The sequence below is a fragment of the Glandiceps talaboti genome, chromosome 10 (genome assembly GCF_964340395.1).
Source record: "Glandiceps talaboti chromosome 10, keGlaTala1.1, whole genome shotgun sequence".
In the NCBI taxonomy this organism is placed as follows: Eukaryota; Metazoa; Hemichordata; class Enteropneusta; family Spengelidae; genus Glandiceps; species Glandiceps talaboti.
The window spans coordinates 11,015,468-11,043,455 of record NC_135558.1 but is presented as its reverse complement, the minus strand read 5'-3'; the positions used below and the strand labels follow the sequence as shown (position 1 = coordinate 11,043,455).

Genomic DNA, 27,988 nt, shown 5'->3' with positions numbered 1-27,988 from the left:
TTGAATATAGCACTAACTCGGGGACATATGTATCGGGACCGGGAAGGCTTTCGCGGTGAATGTGCTGCTAAATATTTTTCTGTGCTGTGTCGAAATGTCGCCGTCTGGGATTAGATCACCTGAACAGCCATGTACTTCTTCACCAAAGTCTGGCATATTTTCTTTCCCGTTGAAGTATACAGCCGGCATGACTCGGTAAACAGTCCTGTTCGTCGTCCAGCTGTGTATGGATCTGTTACTAGGTAGGCTGATTGCAGTCACTGAATCACCTATTCATGCTATTGCTGTGCAGTTACTCATGTAACAATAATAGTAACGCATCATGATTCACATTTGGTGCTTAGAAAGCAGATTTTTGATCATTATGAAACGCCCCTATCTCAGACAAAGAAAGTGTTATCTTGCCACATGCTATTATCCTGCCTGTATTTAGTTTTAATCAAGATATATTTAATTTGAAATTTTGTAGTACTTTTTTTGCAACACAATTTTTACTGTAAGTTTTCAACCGTATTAGTATAGTTTTTTGTCGGAGATGGCGTTTATTGAGCTAAGTAGGCGGTAAGTACTGTATTTTTACTGTTTGAAGTCTACATGTATTCTTGGATATGAAACTGTTTTTTAATAGAATATTCAACCAGAATAATATGTGTATATGTGGGTGTGTGAGTTATTTCACAGTATTGTCATTTTTTCCCTTCATTTTACAAGAACACAAACTAGTATTATCTACTATCTACTATCTAAATCTACTAGCAGTTTATTTCAAAATTTGTAATGTCATATAATTTATTTATTGTCATCGTGAACTGTACACTTCTAACTGAAATATTTTGGAGAGATTTGGGTTATGTAACTTAATTACAAATTTATGGTTCATGATGATATTATTCCTGGACAGAATCACATTTGATATTGTATGTGTGTGTATACCGTTAAAGACTGTGTAACAGCTCCTGTGTATCTTGCTTGATACTGTGTTATATGTATGAATGTATGTATGTATGTATGTATGTATGTATGTATGTATGTATGTATGTATGTATGTATGTATGTATGTGTGTGTATATATATATATATATATATATATATATATATATATATATATATATATATATATATATATATATATATATATATATACACACACCCCTCAGCATATACAATATGTCTATACATGTAACTACTAATAATAGTACAGTATCAAGTAAGATACACAGGAGCCGTTACACAGTGTTTCATGCTTTCACAATCATGAGACGACGACTATATATACATATATAATAAACACTAAAGTGTTACTGGCCAAGGGGGAGGGGGGGGGGGGTGTTGAATCATTGTCTAGCTGGTGCGTTATTCAAAAGCTGCTGTGTCATTGATTTTTCTTTAAACCTGTCAAGTTGATGGCTGGCTTCATGGTTCTTCAAATAGGTCATGTCATTGTTGTCATCTTTGTTGTTTGCATAGTTGACTAGCTAGCTATTCAAAGCCAGTCATTCTATTGTGTGTTGACTTGACAAAGTTGGATTGTTGACCTTCGACCCCAATCCTTTGTTTGTATACATTTGTCATCCAAACAAAAGTGGTACCAATGTCTCACCCCTCTAACAATTTCTATTTTTAGACATTAACGAATGCTGTCTCTCTTATATTCCACTTTGCAGAGAACTTTTTGAGTTGTTTGAAAATTATAGCACGGGAACGGGACAGTTGGTGCCAAGAGACGTTGTGAAAGCTTTGCATGAAATTCAGCTGTTTCCATCCAAGTCCCAAGGTAATTTTTATTCTCAGATATTTTTTTTAACATACCTTCTTTTAAAACATTAAATCAATAGAGAGTTTTATTATTTACATATCCAGTGAGAAATTTATAAAATATAATTGTAAGTTGACTGTTTCTTCACACAATATAGTTTCTTTGATTTTTTGAAAAAAAATTCAAAACTATCTGTGAGAAAATAACTGACTCCAAGCTCTTTAGTCAAATTTTATTTGTGGTAGGCGTCTAAGGCTAACCACCTCGACTAACAAAGGATTTATCCTCACCCAAAAATGACCAGATATCTATTGATTGTATCTAAGGCATTGTATCTAAGGCAGATTGGAGATAAGATACATTAGTTGGGGTATATTCTTCGTCGAAATAGAACAATACACTCAATAAAAATATAAGTCCCATTAGTACTAGTAGTATTAGCTTTTGACCTGTTAAGAACATTATGAAAAGAGAAAAACATGACTATTTTCCATGTGCATGTTTATTTTTTTGTATTAGTTCTGAACTCAGAACATGAATGATTTACCTAGTTTTCAATGCTTTCCTTTGTATTTTTACTTAAAATAACAATGAATAGGGACAACATTGCAAAGTGCTAAAGTTTTGGGTTGAAATTTTTGAACTGTAGCTGTGTACAGTGGTAAAGTTGATAACATGTAGACAGTTTTCTAGCGACCTGTATAGGCATATTTTTAGCAAGACTACTGTAAAGTTAACATAATTTAAGTAAACTTTACATAAATTAATTCATATGAATGCTAGAGAAGAAACACATAAAAGTGTTGAAATTTGGCTGGATTCACTTTCTAGTGCCCTTAGAAAAAACAGTGACTTGGAATTCAGAACAGTGGACTGACTGTACAGTAGGTACATGTTTGTATTTGAGCTAGGGAGCTAGGATTAGGGTCAGGCTAGAGACAGAAAGATGGTTAGACACCCCAGCATAAAATTCGTGTCAGCAGCACTGAATGTAGAACAGTGGACTGACTACAATATATACATATTTGTAGGCAAGCTAGGGAGTTAGGATTATGGATATGAATTGGGTCAGACTCCTTAGCATACACATGACTTGTATCATTGATAAGAATGTAGAATAGTGGTATAACTGTACAGTATGTACATATTTGTAGGCAAGCTAGGGAGTTAGGATTATAGGTACGAATAGGGTCAGACTCCTTAGCATACACATGATTTGTATCATTGATAAGAATGTAGAATAGTGGTCTGACTGTACACTATGTACATATTTGTAGGCAAGCTAATACATGAATGGTACAACATATAGATTTGTAATAATCTTATTATAAAACTATTTGGCTTATTTATGCTATGACTGACCGTAATAAAGACAATTACATGATTGATGATTTTGTCAGATCATGTTAGACCTGAAAGGTTGTCATGGCATTTTTAACATGAAACATTTATCAAAATTTACGATGTATCAAAATAAAACCTGAATGTAAGAGTTTACATGATTGATGAGTTTTATCAAATCATATTACATGTGTACAGTAACTTAATTGGGGGATTTATGGTATACGTAGTTCCAAGATGATCCAATCAGCTCAAAGTCATATATAGTATAGTATAGATTGATATTGGAATGATTGACAGGCGACCAACATTAGTTGACTAGACTGCAGTGTGGTACAAAGTTTGATATATCTAATGAAATGTAATCTGATACTAGCTATTGGATCATTTCAACTGCCACTATTATGTAAAAATTTACCCCCTGGCAAAAAGCTGACTACTGTACATGAGTAATTAAAAGCTAACTGCACGCAATAGTTCTGAAGGGCAGTACGATATACGATATTTGTAATCTTCCATGGTCCGGTTGTCACCTCTTGGCCTGTGTAGCGTAACACAGGCTCATTTTAACCCTCACCCCTTATATCTTTGAAGTCCTAAAAGCAATTACTCAAATGTTTTATAGTTATTTAAAGGTTCTTAAATTCAAAACAGATGTATATTTTACTGTGGTAGAGTATTTATTATATGTAGAAGTCAGAAACATTTAACCAGTCACCTAATCATTCCGTTCACAGTAGCGATTGGGTCATTGCTTAATACGGTTATCCTACCGCAATCTAGTTTAAGTGGCCATATGGATGAGGATTGAGTATTTACTTTGGATTTTTAATTTATAAAACAATTTTATCATGGTTTCCTACTTGACAAATTAAAGTGAAAGAACATAGACCCAATCTGTGTTTGTAACTCAATACATTGCAAAAAGCCAAACATTGTGTAAAAAGTTTGTTATTGCACGTACAATAACAAACATTTTATACATTTATTATTAATTCGCAATGTATTGAGAGTTACAAACACAGACTTGGTCTATATTGCTTCATACTGATTTTTCAAGTAGGAAGCCATGATAAAATTGTTTTATAAATTAAAAATCCAAACTAGATATCCAATCCTCATCCATATGGCCACTTTAAAGAATTTTTATTTCATACCATTATGACTTTACTAAATTCTAGAGATGTTATCGATAACTATTACACTATTAGTAACCATATATATTCTTGTAGGTTATTAAAAAGTATAATGTACAAGCATCAAAACGTTAAATATTGACTTACCTTTTAATCAGAATGAAAAATTGGTTCATATGTTTGTGTCTGTCTGCATTGATTTTAATCGATATAAGACATGAAAGGTTGCCATGGTGATTTTGTCATGGAGCATTTAACTAACTTTTATCATTGATCCAAAGCAAAGTCTAGTAAATGTTAAAAGTTATTCAAATAAAAATCTACAAATGTACAAATGTTACTTTTAGAAATATTGCTATTCGATTTTGAAATTAAAATCAATCCAAGTTTACAATTTTAATGTATATATGATTTATTACATTTTAACATAACTGATTTAAGTTAATTTGAAATTATATGGGAAGTAGGGATGTAGATGTCAGGTTGGGTCAGAGCAGAGTTGTGGATATCGTTAGACTCCTAATATTAAATGAATCTACCAAATTCTTTCACTTGTAATATTTGAAGTACATGTAGAATTATGCTTGAGATTGCAAGCTTTAGTATAGTTGATTAAACCATAGACAGTGGAAGGGAGTCCCCTTCCACTGTCTATGATTAAACTGAGCTTTACAAGCAAATTTTGTATCAGTAACTTTCAGTGAGTGACTCACTATATTGATCTTGCCTTATATATAATATCAGGTTCATTTGTTGTCTGGTTTGACTCAATCTGATTAAAATCTGATGTGATGAAAGTGGCTAGATGTCTATATTTCCTCTACATTTGCATTTCCTCGTTCTGTGTCGTTTCTTTTGTTCCAAATGATTGTCGCCTTCCCACATCTGACGCTGTGTAATAGACAATCTCACGCTTTTTAGTAGCCAATCAGTATGTTGGCAGCTGCGCACACTGGGGAAATTGAAAAAAACAAACAAACAAACTTATGTACAGAGGATTGCATTGATGACATGACACTGTGCGGTGCCGTCTCTTTGAACGATTTTGAAAGAAGCATGCAGATTGGTTGAAGAAACCTTTCAAGATCCTTGAGATTCAAACAAGATTTTCTATTACACAGGGTCAGATGTGGAAATGAGCTGATCACCTGCAACAAAGCAAACGAAATAGAATGAGGAAATAGAGATAAAGACATCTTAGGATCTAGTCGCTTTTACCACAACAGATTTTAATCAGATTGGGCTTGACTGTACAAAGTGCCATGTGCTACATTTGTATACATGTAGAAGTGCTGGTTCGTGGTTAATTTTCATTCAACTGTTACTGAACAACTCTAGGCTTAATTCAGCATATCATTCTTCATTTCTAAAAATAGACTACAACATGAAAGTGAAACTGAATGATACAAGAATTCCAAATAAGAAAGATAAACTTAATTCAGTCATCTACACTTTACATACATGTATGGAACAAAGAAATACTAAAATTAAAAAATGATATGTTATTTGTAGTTGAAATTGTATCTTTACGTTTGATTAAACTAATTGATATTTTTAAAATCCATTTTGATACAGCTTAGAGTATGCCTTCTGTAACTAAAGTAATTTTGATATTGATTCCATGAAATATTACTTTGAAAACTGATATGTATGTCATAATATCCATAATTAACAGACAGCAGATAGGTGTTTAAACACCATCAAGTTGATGACTTACCATTATTACTCAGTTCGAATAGCGAAATCCTTTATTGAATTTGTAAAGTATGATTTTTAAGTAAAACATTAAGTAGATGATAGAAACCTTGAGAACATTAAAAGGCCTTCTGTATTCCTTTTAAAACATTTTCCTTCCATTTTCATCATTTCCTGTGAATAGTATACACTATAATTGTGACATCACTAACAGCAATGTGATTTCCTCTTCCATCTGTTCATGCAGTACGTGTGTTATTAGACTGTGGCCGACACATATCAGACACTGGCCGTAAAGACTCTAGGGAAGCTATTACATTTGGTGAATTTTGTATACTCGTGACAGAACTCAGGGAACAACAGTACGGACTAGAGTACAAGTAGGTATTGGAGATTGTGTGTGTGTGTGTGTGTGTGTATGTATGTGTGTGTGTCTGTCTGTCTGTGTACGTGTGTGTCCGTATCTGTATGTGTCTGTGTGTGTGTCTGTCTGTGCATGTGTGTGTCTGTCTGTGTCTGTATCTTTGTGTGTATGTATGTGTGTGTGTGTGTGTGTCTGTCTGTCTCTGTGTCTGTATCTGTGTGTGTGTGTGTGTGTGTGTGTGTGTGTGTGTGTGTGTGTGTATGTGTGTACGTGTGTACGTGTATGTGTATGTGTACAGGTACACGTCTGTTTTGAATGTTATTATATACTGAAACATCCCAAGAAGTATTTTAAATCTTTCTGAATTAAAGTAGTTGTACATAAATTAATTAAAGTTCTTGGTCATATAAAAAGGTAGACTGTTGAGAAGGTATAGAAAAGAAACAAAATGAGGATAATTATTTCTAACACTTTCTTTCTCATTTTCAAAAATGAAAAGTAAATTTTCAATATCTTTGTAATTTATTCAAGTTTAAAAATCTAAGTGTTCATTTGTAATAGAGATAATGTCTTCATTGACTTCAAAAATTGGTTAAAAATCATCTTGAATACACAAGTAGTTAAGGTGATATTGCAATAATATATGTTTCTTACTTGGTATCATTTAGATGATGAAACCCCCAAATTATGAGTTTCTTTAATATGTTTGAAAACTTATGGAACTGTGGACATTTAAATGCATATTGCGTGATGCCTATATATATATATATAGATATATTGCATGAAGTTTATGTGTATTTGAATAAAAAAAAACTATGCACATATGTTTAATAATGAAATATAACAAGATTTGTATCAATATATTATCTGCAATTATAGCATTTAGGAAAACAAATTATGTTAATATTTGATAATTTAGAAAAAGTGAAATGTATACCGGACATAATATATTAAGTGGATATATGCAATGAGTTGAATAATTAATGTATGCAGCTGTGATCAGTAACCATGACATGAATAATGTAGTATCTGCTTTTATGTGACCTTTACCTTATGGTGAATCTGATGTTTAGGTGAAAATGAAGATATGAATACAAACTACCTGCAGCATTGAAAAAGAAATGAATGAAATATTCAGGTGCTTTATATTGAACCCAAACCTTTTCCAAAAACAAGCATAAACCATGAAAATAAAAAGAGATGTGATAATACCTGGAATAGTTGGGGTATATGCTGGTTATGTGTGTGATTAAAGACTAAAAAACAGATATGAATTTAATATTCATATGCTTCATTTTGAACCCTAAACCTTAAAAAAAAGTGAACAAAAATATAGAGTGAGTGAGAATGTAATAGTATCTGTTAGGGTTACTTGGAAGTTGAACTCTTTACTGGCCATGTGTGCTTCTATACATTAAAAATTCAAAATGAATGAATGAACGCTAAATATTTCCAAAAAACAAGCAAAAAAAAAAGGCAAAAAAACCCCAGAAAATGATAATCATGTGATAGTATCTGTTAGGGTTAATAGTTCGGATCTGTGCTGGATATGTGTGTGTGTGCGTACATGTATACGTTCATCTTAAATGCAGGACGAGTATGCACTGAAGATCAATCTCCATCTCACTGCTGTGACCTACTTTAGGGGACAAAAGATAATATACTTGTGTATACATATATCAACATAGAATATCAAAGTACTGTACCAACACGTCACCAAATGATTGACGCTATAAGTTGATATTTAATATATGACGTAGCTGAGGTTACGACATTCTAACATTTCTATTACGCTGATACTAAACTCAGATCAAACTGTCAAAACATGAAAATATAAAATTCTTACAGTATATCAGAATTTATGTTCTATGCATAGAGTGATCATATTTGATATTAAATAATTCATAACTTCTAATATCTCAAGGAATAAAAGGACTTTTTTATTACTTTTTTTACCTGGGATTTTATTTATGTGCAAATTGAAAATTATTACTGCTATATGATCATGAATACCAATTTAATCACAAATTCTGAATGAGGAAATTGTCATTTTTATTAAGGATTTTGTTCTCGCAAGGAGAGAATTTTCATTAAGAAAATAGAGAAAATGTTGGATTTCTGTATGTACAATGTAATGTATATTAAAAAAACTAGGCAATTTCATTGTCAATTTTTTTTTTCCATGAAATAAATTTTCCAATTGAAACAGAACACTTTCAGCTTGTATTTAATGTTGTAATATTTTTATGCATTTAAGACCTTGAAACCTCCTGTCCCAAGTAGGGAAACTTGTTCCTTACTTTTGTGTTGGTTTAATCATGCTGTGTCCTTCATCTGGTATGCATCATTTCCTTGCCTTAATTCTTCAAGACACAGACACAAATTGCCTTCCCTTGAGACGTTTCTGTGTACTGTTGAAGATTAAACTACTACTAATCTCTTTGTTAATGTTATCTGCTTATTATATTTTGCAGCTTTACTAGAATGGGATGTGTGCATGGGTAAGTAGTTTCCATGGTTACCGACACTCTACATGCAAATGTTGTTATTGCCTGAAGGCATTTGTACAAGGAAGGGGAGAGATACAATGTAGCTTGCACTGCATAGAAATGTGACTTACAAAACCATAGTTACAGCACACATTTTTCATTATGTTATAACTTGTATATGATTTTACCTTTGTTCAATTTCGTCAGACGTTTTATGACAACTGATGTGGAACTCAATAAATTATGTAATTGATTACCTTAAGGGAGTTTCTTCAGTCATTTGAATTTGTATTCACACAATTTTGTATTCAGCTTTAACTAGGTAAAACGAATCGATAGCAATAACTCACAATGTATAAAACTCACAAAGCACTGTCATTTAAATCAAGTTACTTTACACAGAAAACACCATCAGTATGTCTGCATTCATGGAAAGTGTCCAAATATCAGCAACAAGTCTCAGAGAAACTAAAAATTCAATAAGAATGGCCAATCTGTACGAGATACAAAATTCTGTTATTAGAAAATGGTATGTTAATTACAACGATCGAGTGACACATATACATTAATTTGCCTGTAACCATAGCAATCTTTTGTTTATACAATGTACATATATGACTAATGTCTTGTAATGACTGTGTTTTAAAGGATGAGTGAGTTGACTCACATCAAAAATAAAAATCAGTATATACTTAATAATATTGAGATAGAAAATGAAATAGAGTATTAATAGCAATACATTTTGTATTAGGGAATGAATTTTAGTCATAACAATATAAAGTTAATAGTTAATGTATTTACCACACACTCTATTTAATTGGTCATTTGTAAAGGGCTGTTATTAAAAAAGGAATAAAATGAGTGTGTTAATTTTGTTAGGATGTTGAAAAGAAGAGTCAAATTTAACTTTATTCTTAGATTGTCTAACAGAGTCCTTTAACAGTGTCTTTAATTAAAGGCAAAACAAACAGTTATTGATATATCAGAATTACTCTATTTAACCTGTATCACAACTTAAATTATAATGTCACAAGGTATCCCAGAAAACCTATGCAAGTTAATGTATTTCCATGGCTGTTAATACAGAGGTTCTTATTAAAGTGGCCATATGGATGAGAATTTGGTATTCATTTTGGATTTTTATTTGATAAAACATCTTCACCATGTTTTTCTACTTGAAAAAATAATGTGAAATAATATATACCAAGTCCATGTTCACATCTCAATAAACGGCAAATCATTAAACAATGTGTAAAATGTTTGTTATTGTACGTACAATAACAAACTTTTTACACTTTGTGCATCTTTTTGCAATGTATTTAGTTATGAACATGGACTTGGTTTATGTTCTTTTGCATTATTTTTCAAGTAGACTACTTGAAAAATAGACACACAGACTACTAAACATTGTATCTAGACTACCAAATTTATAAGGTGGTAGTCTGTTAGATCAATGGAAATTAATAGAAAACTGTAATTGAACAGTTCACTTGTCTAAATCTGACTATCAAACATAGGAGTTAAATTCGAGCTTTGACTTGTTATCTTGATAGTGAAAGAAATTACTGATATTTATCAAATTCATCACCAATTCCAAGTATGTAACATATCGTGTAGCTTTTTGATGATACAAATTAGGCAAACTTTTTTAATGCCAAATGGAGATAGTTGCATATTTTAGCAACACCATATGCATAAACAAATGGTTCATTTACTGCGAGTATTAAAGTTTAAGTACTTTCTGTAGACACTCATCAAATTTATTGTAAGAAACAAGAATCCTGTCTTTGTTTCAAAGCAATTTCTCACCAACAGCAAAATCCCAACCTACCCATCTATACTTTATTTTCTGAAGGCATTTTATCGGAAAACAAACAATTGTTTTTTTTGCCTAATATTAATATTTTCTTGTCAATTACAGAACTCCAGTAACACAACAAATAGTCAGAAACAAAAGCACACCTCGTGTAAATGGCTCAGCTAAAAAATTATCTCATTCAAGCAGAAACACTTTGGGATCAAGCTTTGAAGGTAAGGACAGAAGTTTGTTCTCCAAACCATGAAATTTTGTTGTACTTTCGTCAAAGTTATAGTGCCTCACTTGAATTCTCAAAAAATGTCCAAGCTTCTGTATGTCTGTATGGCTTTCTGTCCTTTTGAACATGGTGAAGTTCAATATACTTTCAATTCTCGCTATCTGCAATACAATTCTATGCATCGCTAAGGAGTCAAATGGAACGCAGTCTCGCGACCGCGCTTGCATTTGTCGACACCTACACTTCTGGTCGCCTATGTCAATACACGTGAATGTTTCTTCCAAACAGTTTAATTTGTAACAGTAAGATAAACGCAAGTTTTAAGCTCATATAATTATGGAGGTGGGAAATTTAAATATGTACAGTATCTTTCCAGAGCAAATTTACAAGAGATGTCTACTGAAACATTCCAGTGTATTAGCATAGCCGACCGGAAGTGTAGTTGTCGACATTAGAATGCGTTGTCGCACGACTTCGTTCCATTTGACTCCATAGTGATGTGTAGAATTGTATTGCAGGTAGCGAGAATTGTAGAGCTAGATAAAGATGTGTTAGATAACTTGAACTCTCATATGGTGTCATCGTGTAAGTATCACTAATGAAAGAGACTTAGCTTAGAATCATTTGCAAATGTAAGAAAAGATATATGGAGTAGCGTTATCATAATATCTCACCCTAAGGTGCAATGAATGTTATTATATTATACCAGTATATTGATGGTGGAAATCGAGGGATCTGATTGGTCTAGACATCAACTAGCGCGTCTAAAACGAGTGATAATGCACTGCTGGCACGATAATGCACTGCTGGCACACGTCCAAATTTTGTTTGTTTTGGCTACGGTTGAGCGTTGAGTTGTAGTTCGCTGTGATACTGATAGTGAACTCTTCGAATTGTCAGAGGAGGATTTTCTCTCAATGAGACAATATTTTATGAGAAATTATTGAAGGAAATTTCGAAAGCAACCAAGTCATCGCGTATTTGTTCAAATCATCACCAACTACATGTACTAAGGTCAAGGCATGCACGAAATCGGTCCCAGCCTCGGCGGCGGCTAGCTGGGGTGGAAACATTGGTGAGCTGCCCTGTCCTGTCATAAAAATGAAGCAAGTGAAAGAGCTTACACTGGCCGACTTACCATTAATCTAAATAGAAATTTGTCTGGGATCCTGTCCTAGTATCAGTCATCAATCCGAGAGGGAAATCCTCAAAACCGAAAATCTACTGACGTAACTTCCAGTAATATAAATACATTGTAAATATCAACCTGTCTATCACTTCACCGAGTCGTGAATTCGGCCGGGAACGATCGAAGCATGCTGTATTCAATAAACCACTTCAAGTTTATACCTTGAGTCAAACAGGTTGTTTATTCATCACTGTGCACTTTTAATGAGCCGATCAATGTACAGATTATCCCTAGAAACGATTCGCAGATAAAATAAATCCAGTCGCTGCACGACGTTCACGTTGAGGCCAAGATCAGCTGTCTTGAAAGCAGCGTTATTGTTATGCAAATTAGCCACAGGGGCGCATATGAAACGAGAAAACGTTAGTTCTTATCTTGTTTCCGATATTTTCAATATACTGGTATAATATAATAGCGATAAACCATCCCCTGGGGAATTTTATACCACTCGGTTTTGACCAGTGAACTCAATATATGCACTCGCTATCGCTCGTGCATATATTTCGTTCACTGGTCAAAACCTCTTGGTATACCATCCCCAGGGGGTGGTTTATTGCTTAAATATAAACTTTAACAAATATATCATTTTTTACCAAGGAAACTGTCTGGCATCCAAGTGGCTCTGAAAATACCACATTATATATATCCTACAAAGGAATGATTTCAAAAGTGACAAAAAAATGATTTTTTGATATTGACCACCTTGTTTTTTCATCTTAGTCTTTTTAGGTGGAGCTTGCAATCCTACAACATGGAGACGAGATATAGCAATTCCAACATTGAAAAGACATGGAATAACATTTTATAATCCTGTAAGTTATAATAATAACAAATATGCTAATAACAAAGTACTATCATACCTTTCTGAACTTATATCATGATGGGCGAATGGTTAGAGTGGCCGGCTTGGAATCTGCAGGTTCGAGCCCCATCGCTGCCATTTGTTTCTGAGTGGCTAAAGTCCTTGGGCAAGATTTGAACCACGAATAGTCCATCAGTCGCATCATTTATTGCAATTTCTCAATCTTCTTAGTCTGCTTGTTATTCCACATATTGTGGTTTTGGGTTTCTTGTACTTTTTTTGTCAATTTCATATCTATCTATTTCGGGTATATGTAATGTATTACTGTATTTTAATCACAATTGCATGTAAAACTATTTTAGGTACATTTTGTATGCATTGCTATAGGTTAATTCAATAAAGGTATATTTGTAAATCCTGTGCATCACATGCTCACAGTTCTTAGATCTGCAATTTTTGATCAATATCTAAGGGATCATTGTCATGGCAATCATTTAAAAGTTATTGGCCAATGTTACTAGCAACAGAATTCAATTTGGGAAAGCATAACTATAAAATTAGTCTTCAGGAAAAGTTTGCAATACTCCATACTTAGATTGTCAATATTTTTATTTTCATGAACAGCAAGTGGCAGAATGGAGTCAAGAACTGATAGAAATTGAAGAGCAAGCAAAGCAAACAGCAAAGCTGTTATTTTTTGTGTTTGGAGAACAAACCAGGGGTATAGCATCAATGGTGGAAGCTTCATTCCTAGCAGGTGTGTAGGTTTAAAGACCAAGGTTTCAATCCCAAGTTAACTTATCTGTGATGCCATAAGTGTTTCATAGGATCATTCTTTTGTGTTGTGGACCATATTTTCAAAAGTAAATTTTAATACAAATTCAATCTGGGCATTTGATATATTTTGATAATACAATGACTTCTGGATAATTTATTTGCAGGAGCAAATCGTACAATATTTGTTGTTATGCTTGGGGTTCCTCAGCCTGGTAGTGAAATTAATGAAGAAATGGTAATAGAAAGGTAAGAATTAAAAAAAGTTCAAACTGGCACTCACTCACCCACCCACCCACCCACTCACTCACTCACTCACTCACCCACCCACCCACACACCCACCCACTCACTCATCTTTTTCATTCATTTGTTCATTCATTCATTTGTTCAATTGATTGATTCATTCATTCACATCTTTATTTTTTCATGGTTAAATATTTAGCAAACAAATGCAAATATAACCAAGGTGATAGAAGATGGAAACAAAGGAAATATAATTTATATAGTAAACATACAAATACAAAAGTTTAAAGTACAATTAAAATTGAAAGGAAAACATAAAGCTATCTATGATGAGATTTTGAAATGATATCTACCAACCTCAGGTCATTGCTGAGCTCGTTCCAAATAATCCGGTTCTGACACTAAGCTGTCTTATTAGATTCCTCTGATGATAACCCAGATGGGGAAAACATTTCATAGTTAGTTAATTGGCCTATGATTCAATCCAAGGTTGTCTCATTAGTACTGTATTATCAGTAGAGCCATGGACATTATATAGGGTCAGTGTTTTGTTCTGCAAACATTTTTATAACTCAGCCAGACAACTCTAAGATTTTCACATCTACATTTTACTTCTAATCTGACCTTGTTCTTTTAATATAACTTGACATTCACTTAACAAACCTTTCACATTAATGTAGTGTCAAAAACATGAAATCTAATGAAATTGAAATTAATTGATGGATTATCCGATTTATCTTTTTTTCTAGTGAATTTGAAGATTTGGAGAGAGGACAGGCTTTCCTGTGTGACTTAGTTGAAAGAAAAGGATTACCAGTCTTTGAAGATATTCCTACCGCGTTGTCATGTGCAGCTAAAGTACTCAAAGAAGGAGTTAAGATTGAAGACTTGACTCCAAGTGATGGGGCTCATCCTGTCAAACATCCTAATGGTCGCCCTGGTGATAGGCTAATGTAAGTTGTGATAAGGTTACAGTTACCATGACAACAAGCTGTGTTTCTTTCTCAACTGTGGAAAGGTCATCAGAGTATAGGAAATTAGTCATGACAGGGCTAGAGGCAGTGATTAAAGTGGTGTAATTTGAAAAGAGTAAGGATTTATGAAGTATATGAACATTAACCATGGTGTGAGGAAGAGTTTTTCTTTCATTTTAAAAGGTACATGACTAAGCCTCAGGTCTTAACATTTCCTGTATTTTTGTTTCATATGACAAATGACATTATGTTAATGTCAAACTGAAACATGTTAAATCATCACTGGTAACTCAGAAATATGTAACACCACAGTTATGTAAACAAAATGAATAATTGGGATGACATAATTTTTGGGCAAGTCCAAACATTGCTGTAGTTACCATAGTGAAAATACACATACACAACCATATCAATGATATATGGATATTATGGATATCTCATTTTAAGGTGCTTATCAACATATTACCAGATGAGTTTTATTCGGATGTATAATAATATTGGGATAATAGTATCTCTAGCTGGTCCATGCCCCTTGAAGTTGAAGGACCAATTCTAGAATAGATATTTTAAAATTGTATTGTTGAATTTCATTTAATTATATAATTTAGATATTATTCCGAAAATGTTTCTTCCTTCAGCTGAGGAAAATAAGAGGAACCTAAGGAGCCTTGTCAATATGAGTCAAAAGACAAATACTGACAAACCCTTAGGTCTTGAGCATTTTCCCACTGAATGATGGAAAATATAGGGAGCAATATAATTATACTGCAGTTACGGCAAGCATGATTTATGATAAGTCTGGTAAATAATGGTGATTTTGAATATTTTGACTCACATTGCACCATAGAACCAATGATACAGAGGTGTGTTGTCATCATGTAGATCAACCATGATATAAATTCCATACTTTTTGTTCAAACATGTTCAACTTGTCTTGTGTGAGGTATAAATGTAGGTATTATAACTGTTTTGCCTTTTCTTACATTTCAGAGCACTGAAGAATATCTTTGACACTTATGATCAAGAGAAAAATGGACGAATAAGTGTCGATGATGTAAGTGAAAAAGCTAAACTGTTATTTTCAGTTATTAATGCAAACATATCTGAGAGAATGATAACATAATGTTTGTAGCAGTAAATTGAAAAGCTTGTAGAGGGATGTAGGACTCATGATATTCTAAGCACATATTTGATAAATTATGAATTTGCTTCACGGTAGTCATCTAGGGCTAACATTATTTGCATATATTTTATAAATTATAAATTTTCTCTGCTGAAGTATTTAAACGTTAATGATAATGTTTATTTTATGAAGGAATGAAAACATGATTTATTTAGAAACGTATATATATATATATATATATATATATATATATATATATATATATATATATATATATATATATTATTTGCAATGAGCACTGACAGACATATATTCGTGTGTGTGTGTGTATATATATATATATATATATATATATATATATATATATATATATATATATATATAAATATATATATATATATATACACACACATTGTATATTGAATAACATGTATTTCTCAGAGTAATTTTTAGCATCAAATTTATACAGTAACAGAGTTAATAAACATAAGAAACATATTTGTCATCCTAAACAGATTCTTAGCAAAGATTGAGGACGCATAGTTTATTAAGATTCTGTGTTTGTTGTGTGAAATTTAAATCTTTTGCTATTTTGCTGTTTTTCAGGTGTATCTTGCTGTGAAATCAGCTACTGGGCGTGATGAATTAACGGCAGCTGATTTTGATTGCATACGTAGTAAATGTAGCTGTAGAAATGATACTGAAAGCATTCCAAATGTTCACAGTCTCTCATTCGAAGAGTTCTGTTGCCTGGTAACAGAGTACAGCCATGGTTGGCCATCTTTTCAGAGGAGAGGATGTCTTGCTTATTATTTAGCAACACTTCAAACCACTTCAAGAGATTTATGTAGTAAGTAATAGTTTTCTGTTTCCCATTTTAGCAAATTTCTAATCATAGGGCTTTTCTCATTACTAAGTAAATTTTAAAAAATTACAAACTGTACAAGCGTTAAAGTTATGGCTACCCAGTTTCACAACATCATGGCATGCTAAAACACCTAAAAGTGAAATTTAAGCTGGTAAAATAATTTCAGTATTGACATCACACTTCTGTACAGTTTGCTAGAAGAATTTAGATGGTTTAAAGAACCAAGTTTGACAAGCCAAAGTATAAGTACTAAAGATGGTCATTAATAGTTGTTTTAGCTAGCATGTTGTCAAAGTTTTTTATAATTCTAACTTATGACACTATCTTTCATAATGTTACCTTTTTCAGGTTGGTTATTTAGTAACCAAATCAAAGATGACATTTACAGGGAATCCCCTTCGATGAAGAGGGACATATTTTTAGGGGGAAGTTGTTCCACAAGTACTTGGAGAGAGGATATTGCTATTCCTCTGTTCAGGTAAATACTAACTATTAGTTACTTGTACTTGTCAATGGCTATGTGTACATACAAACAGGACTGAACATTATGCCAACATCAACCCACACAGTTCAACATGCTCATATCATGAATTTGAGCCAGTCAGAGTCTCTGAAATGTCTAAATATTCATAGACTTATCTATATCAATACCTGTTTATCTTGGATATCCAGTCTCACCAGTCATATTTGATAAGGTATAGTTTGAAGGGCCAGACTACAACTGTCAACCACTTACATGTGAAAGCAAGAGAAGTGCAAAAACATTTACTTTCAAATAAGAACATTACAAATACTAGGGATTTCTACATTTGAAGATAGAAAGAATGTGTATTTTGAATGTGGGCACAGGTTGGTATGGTTGAGCTTAAATGTATGTTTTGTTTTACATACAAAATTCCAATGACCAGCTTATTATTCATTAAGTCTTACTGAAGAATTTTGTATGCTTATCTTCCTAAGCTGTGTTCTCTCGTGTGTTAGTTGGGTGTATCACACTTTCAGAATGAATACATGTAGATGATCAAAACATTTTTTTTATGTATTTTTCTTTCAGAAAACAAGGAATTACTTATTACAACCCCAGGAAAGCTCAGTGGAGTATTCGATTTATTCCACTGGAGCATGAAGCAAAGGAACTTTGCACATGTTTATTGTACGTCATAACAAGTACCTCCAGAGGAGTGGGTTCCATGGTGGAGGTGAGGATTTACATACATGCCTTTTATCTTCTTTGACACACCACCAAGTGGTAAAAGTTTGCAATTACTTTGTTTATTCATATCATGCCTAATTTATGAGATTGTTCATATCTATGTGACCAAGTGCACACTTTAATATTTACTTGTTCATCTTCTTTTCTACACCACCAAGTGGCAAAATATGCCAATTACTTTGTTTTTCATGGTATGCCTTGTCTAGTATATTCTTCATGTGCAAGTGGCACGCTTTGGTTTATGTGAAGTACTCTTTTAGACACCAGTAAATAACATTTACTACATATTACACGTATATGCGGGTTTTTTTGCTGGTTTGGGAACAAATTTCCAAATGTATGCTGCAATTTTATTCTTGTGTCACAGGGTCATGCCCATTATTAGTATTATTTATGTATTACCCATTTCTAACAGCATCGAAAAAGAAGAAATATTTGTCATTCTTAAAAAAAAGGGATAATGGAAAATAGCAAAGCTAGTCCAGTCCAACTCCTAGGACACTGGCAGTGCAACATTTGTACAATTGAAATTTTATTCTTACTGAGGGCAGTATACATGTAGACATAGAGTTACATTACAAATAAATTATGGTTATACCTTATATATACTGTCCTTTTTATCTAATATAATTTATGTACTTTGACACTAATAATTCGTCTGATCACTTTTCAGGTGGCACATTACATTGGCCAGGGTAGAAATGTGGTGTTGTGTATTCAAGAAGTGCATGATTCTACAGTGGTAAAGGGAGAAAAGGTGAGTGGTCACAGTTTGACAGTGTTAACGGCCCAGTTTGAATTAAGATGAAAATTTAGGTGTGAAAAATAGATGTATGGTAGAGCTATATAAAAAAAGGTAACTCCAGTACAAGAATAATTCTATGAAATCCTCACAGCTCTACTGATGAGATAACACTAACATACGGACCTGGGATTGAAACACTGGCTTAAAGGTTAAACCAAAATGCCATTCTTTTGGACGAGTACAGTAGCATGTTTCAACACCATTGATGTATCAGAGTCAGTCTTAAATAATTATGTTATATAGTACAATTTAGATATACCTTAAAATGGCTGACTGAAAGTGTTTACCCTAAAAGTAGGAAAGTGTTATTCGCTGTGTCATTATTGAATGATAACGAATGATACAATTCAGCCCCTATGGTTCCGCTGATAAGATAATTATCGCTTGTTATGACACGTCTGTATTGTCACTTGTCATAGGTGCATGTAAGATGGCCAGTGATAGGGAAATGGTATCATCAGTACATTGCATATGAATTACAGTTCACATAGCATTGTAATATCGATAATCTATGTTTGTGTTACGTACCAGTCTTGATGTTTTTAATTCATGCTTTTTGAAAAAAGCCTACTGCAGTCTGCATCTATTCAAATGCTCAAATAATTTTTGTATTTATTTACTGACTCACCTGTCGTGGACACTTACACAAGCATTTTTCTAAACCCTTGATGTATCAGATTCAGTCTTAAATAGATACTGGTATGTTATATAGTACTATTTAGATATATCTTAAAATGGCTGACTGAAAGTTTTTGCCCTAAACAGAAGAAAGTTTTATTCCCTGTAGCCTAATTTTCAGTCAAATTTGAATTTGCATATTAGTTAGTTGTTTGTGTTCAGTCCATGGACATAGATGCTCTTCCAAGTAGCATTTTGTTTATTATTTGTCCAGAATACATTTTTTATTGTTCTGATGTGGACATTGGGCAACAAAAGATGAGATTAATGTATCAACAAATTCTCTTCTTTTTCATCAGTTGACAAATAAAGCAGCTCGGGATTACAACAGAGGAAGGAAGTACCTTGCAGATGTTGCCAACAGAAACAATGTTCCAATATTTGAGGACATCAAAGAATCTGTAGAATGTGCCATGAACATTATCCAATCAGCAAGATCCTCCTAGCAGTACTACAATATAAGAGGCTGTGTGATTGGTTTGCCAAATTCAACTCAAACAATAATAGTCTCTGATTGGATACATTACATGTATTCATCTACAGGTATTGTCAGTATCACAGTGCAATTTTCGTCAGGTAAAATAATATGAAAAATCAGATATGAAATATCAAAATAATTAATTTCCATCTATATGATATACAGGTTTTACATATATGAAATACGTATTAATTGACAATCATATTTGTTGAATCATTACGACCTTAATCTAATTATTATTCTGGTCATAAAAAGTGAATTGTCCAATTTATAATCATGCAGCCCAGAAACTGTCTTTATTGAAATTCTTACCGGTTCTATCACTTAAAATGTGACCCTGAAGCTAGACTGACATTTTGGACAAATTTTTATTTGGGAAATTATTTGATGATGAATTAAAAATATAAAGTGTACTTACTTGACTGAAAATCAGCATGAAATTTTATTGATGTTATTGAAAATATACAAGACATATTTTTTAAAAAGTTATGGTTTTTTTTTTATTTCCTAAAAAAATAGTTCCCCCTCCCTGTCATTTCTGGAGCTCAACCAAATGTAAGAGATATGCAACATTTTTGGATGTTTTGATATAAATAGGCCAGATATTAAACTATCATCTTTGGCCTTTCCTTTTGCATATATGCTTTATTGGTCTGGATCAGTGTCCTTTAGGAATAACAACTCTGTTACCAAGTTTTAGAAATAGGATTGCTTTACTATTCCTGAGGAAAACCAGGGTACGGAATTGGGCATGTGTCAATGAGATAAGTTGTTAGTGTTCCTTTTTATCACCAAATGTGATTCCAAGGAGCGTCCACATTTAATAGTTAGAGTGATGAACAAAAATATGTAACAAACATCACACATCCCTGTTACTTCGTTGAACGTGACAGCTATGATTTGTTTTCTTCCAAATATCTACAAAAGACCACCTTCGCTGTACTGAAGTAAAATGTAAAGACAATTACACATTTCAGACTTTCTAGACAGTAAATGTACTTCCTAGTACATTTGTGCAATGATAATATTTGTATATGGTGTAATAATCTGTATGATTTCTGTTTCTCCCTGTATAAGGGTAGTCACTCATTCAGCAACCAATATGCAGCAAAGATACAGATACTTTGAATAAAACCATGGATAATTTTGATAATAATATCAGACAAAAATCTGAACTTTTGTAGATTAAAAATCGCTGTGCCTGCATATTGGTAAGGTAGAGACAGACAACTTGGTACTCTCTGCATGACCATCAGTATTACATCCCTTCTATGTTTTTAATAAAAAGTAGCATCTGTGTTATATAAACCACTAAGTCATAAAAGTCACGTCATTATTTTTCAATATTTACAATTGAAAAGTATGCAACATACATTCATCGCTGTGAAACTTTGTAATAAAATCCATTTTGTAAACAACTCAGAACATAAGCTGTCTTTTACTATACATCTGAAAATAACCATGCATAAGTCAAGTAAGTTATAAACCAGTCTTCACTATCATGCATGTATAAAGTAGTTTCAAGCTTTAATCAGACCAAAGTAATTTTGGTTCCGTAACAAAGTAAATTAAAGAAGTGAGTTTTTTTCCATCAGAATTGTGCCATAATTACTGGTATGCGACTTTTGAGTTGATCATTTAGTAGAAATGATAACTTGTCCAGAAATTGCCATCACATTGTGAATCACTACTTGACATATATGTATCTCTGTATTTTTGTAAAAAAATGTCCTTTGCCAAAGAAAAATTGGATTGATAGGGTAAAATTAGACAAATTAGACAAATTGTGAAAATTAGATAAAAATATTGCTTTATCTTATGTACCAACAATGTGCATATGATTTTAACACAGACCATTGTGAGTGTCAGTAAGGTAAGAAGGGACCAAAGAGGATAACACATACTTACAAGAATTCATTTCTAAAGAAATACCTGTGATGCTCAAAGTTTAAGAACATGTAAACCATTCACTCTAAAATAAAAAGTTAACACTTGAATGCCTGATTTCGCAACTGTTATGATAGGAATTACTAGATGCACTTCTAATGTGGAGATTAGTATGAAATCCATTATGAGGAGCCAAACATTGGTTTAAAAAATTGATGCTGTGCTTATGTTGTTGCTGTTATCACCAGTACAGTGTTACATGTGAAGTGCTAATGTTAAATAAATGAAAGGGTTACCTGCACATATTCAGTTCAAGTGGCATAAGCTTTTTACTCAAGTGAAAATACTTATAGTCCTGATTACACTAAAATGATTTTAATGTCAATGCAATATGATTGTCATCTGGCATTTTTTAAACAGTTTAGTGCATAGTAGGGATTTCTTGAACATCGTTGATACGTATGATAAATTATGTCATCAGATCATTTATCAATTATATCTTAGTATCGAGTTTGAGTTCAGTTAATTGCAAGTGGTGGATAAGTGTGCTCCAGTAAGTACAATACTGTGAGTTCCTTGTATATATGCAGCATAAACTATGCTCAAACATATGTAAACTGAGCTGATGGCTCCCTTTAACAAAAGTATTGTTTACATTGAGGGTACTGTGCATAGTGGAATGTACAACTAGTTTTGATGTGTATGAAAATGATAGATGGATCTTGATTACAGACTAATGAAGAGTGTCAAACTTTTGATAAGTTTTATACGGATCATGTTAATATCTGAATGTTGTCTTTGTCTTTAATATTCACATAAAGTTATGAATTATGATGTCATATAAATATTATTTGGCTTGTACAAGGAAAGAAATTCTTTAAATATTGTTTATGTTTTGGATTTCGTTGAAGACTTTGATCAGTTTTCCAGTTTTCTATTTTGTTAAGGTAAAATGTGCAAAACCTGTTTAAGTACCTGGTACAAATTGTCTGATGTGAGAATGAAATGGGGTCTCTTATATAAAAGTGCAATTATCATCTTGAAGTAGAAGTTCTAGTCTGGGTATTGACTGATTAGAGTTAAATGTTCATTTACTTAGTGGATTTTCAGTTATTCTGTTTGAAGGTGAAACATAAAATTCTGGTAAGTACTTTGTACAAAGTGTGTAATGTAAGGCTATTTTCTCATGTACAAGTGCAATGATCAAATCTGATTCTTTCTAACAGCTGTAGAAGTTAATGCGAAGAATGGTAAGAAGCCAAGTTATGTAGAAAAGAGAAAGTAAAAGGGAGTGTCGTGATCTTGTTTACTTAAACATTTGGAGTGGTTTTTCTACAGAGATGAACTGAACACGTGGCAGTCTGTTGAAATAATTAAAGATAAAATGAAGAGAAAAAATTTGTCCAGTATTGTAAACATTTTGATTAAAACTTCTTTTTCTTTCTTTTTGATGTGTTATCATAAGCTCCTGTTCACTGCAGTTATTATCTGTCATTTCCAAGTTTTATCCAGTTGTATCATGTATGATAGACAATCCCTGAAAATAACCTTTTCATGGACAGGATGGCTTACATCCCTTGTTTTAACATGTACTGTAAATTGTTGATCGTTTGTAGAAATTATTGTACCTTTCCTCATTTAATCCTGACATAGCTGTATATATTTGGAATATCCTGATTTTTTTTATGTGTTTAATGCAGTTGCATTATTTCATGAATAAACCTGGGAGTGATGATATCTGTTAAGTATAATGAATAATATATTTTTTATGAGTTTTCTGACGGATTTTTTAATTACTTTATCAAGTACTTGTACATGTAAGACTTCCTTTGTCAAATGGGTGAATAAAAAGTCTTTCTTTTGAAATAAAAATTGTCTTAATTAATGAAACTATGTTCTTTGACTCTGTAGAAGGCAATAACATTGTAATTTAATAGAACAAAAAGTGATCAGTGTAGGAACACAGGTAAGCCTAACAACAAACAAACAAACACACACACACAAACAAACAAACAAACTAACAGAAACCAATTTATATATGGTACCACATAGTGGATGTGATGACGTCCTCAGGCTCCACATATGATAGTAGTGGTGGTGGTAATTTAAGATTTAGCGCAGAATGTTGTTCTACATACATCCATTTGTCTAGACAGCGAGAAAGAGATTGAAGAGAATCGAAACTACGGATAGCGTTTAGTCTAACAATGTACATATGGCCTTTCCTTTCTTCTCAGCCTGGAATCTAAATATCACCATTTATATCCACCCGTTCAATTGAAAAAGAAACATTACCACTTGTTGAATGTTTTTCAAATACAATTTATTTCATGTAGAAATGTTTACAGTCATGAAACCATGCCATAAAATGTCCATCATATGCATATTATTTGTATTTACAATTTGGAAAAAGTTGACATTCAAAGAATTGCAAACTGATACCTCGTAATATATTTTTCAAGTAAACTTTTTAATGTCACGTAAAATGATGCATTCGTAAATATATGTTGAATGTTGAAACGGTCATCGTTCAATGATAATGTACATAATCTAAAAGTCCTAAGATTTCTTCGTGAATTATGCAAATTATGCATTTACTATGTTAATGTATTCTTGCAATTCAAACAGTCGTGATAACTTTCCACAATGATTAATAAGAACGTTTAAAAATTCAGCGATACATTCTTTCAAATTTCTAAATAAAATAAAATTCTTTCAAATTTTCTTACAGATTTCGCTCTGAGATGATGATGTTCATATCTCATATGTCTTCAGATATTATCCGTGTCCTCTGCTCAATGTCTTATGTTTGATGTACTGATTGAAGATATCTTTCAAGTTCAAGTCTTAGTAACACATACATGTCAATAACAATGATTTATATGATTTGGCCTTACATGACAAGCAATTTTTACAATGAAAAAATCTAGAATGATTTAGCTTGTTTGTAGGCAGCCTTTGATGCATTAATGAAATACACTGATAAATATTAGCGTCTAAACACTCGCCAAATGTGAACTTTTAAATGATATACACGAATACCTGTATCATTGTTTTATTCTCTTCGATGACTCTTCTGAAAACACTTAAGTATTTTTACCGACAAAATTGCCCCTAGAAATACTATTTGAATAAAAATAGGTGAATAATTTGAATAATGCTAAAGATGAGTAACAATTGCTAATTTGAGAACCATGTACAACGCGTACTCTGTGAAAGAGATTTTCTCTCTTTTGATAAATATGAATGCCATCGATAAAACCTATACATCTGGACAGTAAGGACGGACTTAAGGAGGGCTTAAAGTGCCATCGAATTTCTTCATTTCAAATAGTAAAAAATTATGATGCCGATTACACAACATGGTTCAAACCGTACTGAGTGTGTGATATGTCATGATATAACAAAGTAACAACGCATGCGCAACGTAGATTATATCGGTGAATCAAAGACATTCCTGGGTACTCGACGGGCTGAACATCGACGTCCTACCTAACAGTGTGTGAATTCCCCTATGGTTGGACATGAACATGCAACAGCGCCATCTATAATATAGTGAACAAGACTGATAGTTTGCATGCAGTCGAAAGCTTATCAAATTGTGTTGTACGTGTATTGGTTAACATTTTAGTACCCGTGCAGAATCTTAGCTGAGAATAAATACGAAATGACATCTTCAAATATAAATACGACAAAAGATCAATGTTGTAATAATACATTTTTAGATTTGTAAATTTACCGCAAGCCTTTGCAATTGAGATGGCAAAAGTTGTCATGAATGTACAGAAAGATTGTATTAACATAAAGATGCCCGTACTTAATTCTGTGTTTCTCATCGTAACACTATAACAATGATGGGTTTGTCAGTCGATTTGGTTTTTTTTAGATTACAATAAAAAAGAATGACTTAGAACTTACAATTAAAGTCCAAAGGAAACTTTGACACATTTGTTTTCTTAAAAATCCAAAATTTCAGTAATGAACGACAATTTTCTCTCAGATACGCGCTCGTCATGGGGTCGCCATCTTACAATTAAGAACATTGCGATTATTTCTAATCCTATCGTAGAGGGCGTCGATTTGGTATTTTCCGCCAGATTGAAGAAATGTCGAGTCGGATGGGTCATAACAAACATAGAAATAAGTATGGCCGTCCTAATCTTGTGATCAGTGTTCACTATCATACATATACAATATTATATACAGTCAGGTACATATCTTACACTTATAGGGCACGAGCAGACGTCTATGTGACAACAAGGGCTCTTATATAGCAACTACGTACTGTCTGGGGTCAAAAGCCGAAAGAAATAGCTGCTACATAACAGTGCGAGGGGTAATATGACATCTACTAGTGCCCCAATAGGGCCAGGCAAAAAGTGTTTTATAACGCATCGCATTCTCGGGCACATACTTTTTACATGGGCAAAGCAAATCCCTGATAAGTCTTCCATACTACATGAATAGTGCCCTAGGGAAAACAGAACGCGAATAGTGCACCCTATATGCAAGTTGATGAGGTCACTATAGGTTAATAGTCCATACCATGTGATACGATCTAAGCCAATCACAACAACGAGGTGTTATAAATACATTTATACATGCAATAGAAGAATTATTGAAATAAACCAAATACAATTTGAAATAACAATGGTTTTTGATGAAATTCAATTCCAATGAAACCCTTGAAAATACTGACCGTGTGATTTCGATGTTTAAATCACGCCCTCATCACATGGTTCAAGTGATTCGTTACCTTGGTTTCAATTTGAAAAGGGTCGCATCCAATTGAATAGTAAAAGAAGCAACAGGGATGAGATACTCTCTTAGGAAGTGCAATAAAAACACTGACCCGGAGTTGGACAGCCAGTTTCAAATTACCATTTATCATGCTCTGTACGATACAACTATTCAAAAACCAAAAAGAAACTGCTCACGCTACGATTTAAGATAGCAAAATTGTATGAACACAGTTTCTTGCCTCATTTTGTCTGTTTGAAAAGTGCACCTGCAGAGAATCTCCAGACATCAAATGCACACATCAAAACTCGCCCGTCTTTCCATAATAGACATATTATAGCCAGGAATTGCGATCTTGCTATATCTTTTTGGAATATGCGATTTCTTAATGATCTCTGTGTGGATGTATTTAACAGAGTCGGTGAACGGTACCTTGAAACAAGCAGTACGTATGAAAAACAATCACTATCTCTTCATTCTAATAAAAGAAAAAAATTTGAATGGCACTGACATTGGAAAGGGTCTGCTTTGGTTTGATCAGGAACCTGAAATGAAAACAAAATAACATCCATTATATTGCAACAAATTTGATACATTGTATCATAGACAATGGAGGGTTCCCTCCATTGTCTATGACTATATCCAAGTCGTATCTTTTGTAGAGATCATTTACATATATGGTAATGAAAAGCACAATTTTAATCTCATTATCTTTTTTGTTTTTCTTTTGTGAAGATACGTAGGTGGAGGATGATATCATCTTCTTTTAGCAACGAAACCGAAAGATGAAGCCATCTTCAGCTTCTTGCTACTAATATAAATAATTCTTAAATTAGATGCAGACAAATATCTGTCTGTCTGTCTGTCTGTCTGTCTGCTTGCTTGCTTGCCTGATTGTCTACCTCCCTTCCCTTTTTTTCTATTGTCTCTCTGCTCCTCTGCTCTCTGTCGCCTCCCTCTTTTTCTCTGCTCTATTATTGTCTTGTGTCAGCCTCTCTCTCTCTCTCTCTCTCTCTCTCTCTCTCTCTCTCTCTCTCTCTCTCTCTCTTACCGGTTTCTTGTTGATAGAGGGCGCTGGCTTCAGCTTCTGACAAAGCTCGATAAAATACTTTGAGATCACTCATCCCAGCTATTCCACGAATTGCGTCATCACCTGAATTACTTGTAGAAGCCCCAGCTGTAGGTGCTGTTTGAAAATAAAGGGAAAGTTATAATGACATCCTTTAAAATGCATGATAAATAAAGAAAAGAATATTTCCATGATTGTTGACAATTATGTACGTGTCATACCTATACGAAGTATTCAACATAAACGTTATGATTTCAACTCTCCGTACATAATAATCGTACGCATTACCATATTTCTCATATAGCTTCCTTTTTAGTATCTGTGTGT

General features: G+C 33.0%; 1 protein-coding gene across 1 annotated transcript; it reads left to right on the top strand.

The window, feature by feature from the left end:
- The first annotated feature begins 45 nt into the window (after positions 1-45).
- On the top strand, positions 46-20,056 carry LOC144440573 (uncharacterized). The gene is made up of 15 exons (XM_078129959.1): positions 46-242; positions 1,665-1,774; positions 6,176-6,308; positions 8,767-8,793; positions 10,703-10,812; positions 12,727-12,818; positions 13,433-13,565; positions 13,750-13,831; positions 14,576-14,779; positions 15,791-15,854; positions 16,530-16,773; positions 17,140-17,269; positions 17,846-17,990; positions 18,678-18,761; positions 19,787-20,056. Exons 1-15 carry the CDS (start codon positions 130-132, stop codon positions 19,931-19,933), a joined length of 1,818 nt encoding a protein of 605 aa, XP_077986085.1. The 5' UTR covers positions 46-129; the 3' UTR covers positions 19,934-20,056.
- The last annotated feature ends 7,932 nt before the right edge of the window (positions 20,057-27,988 follow it).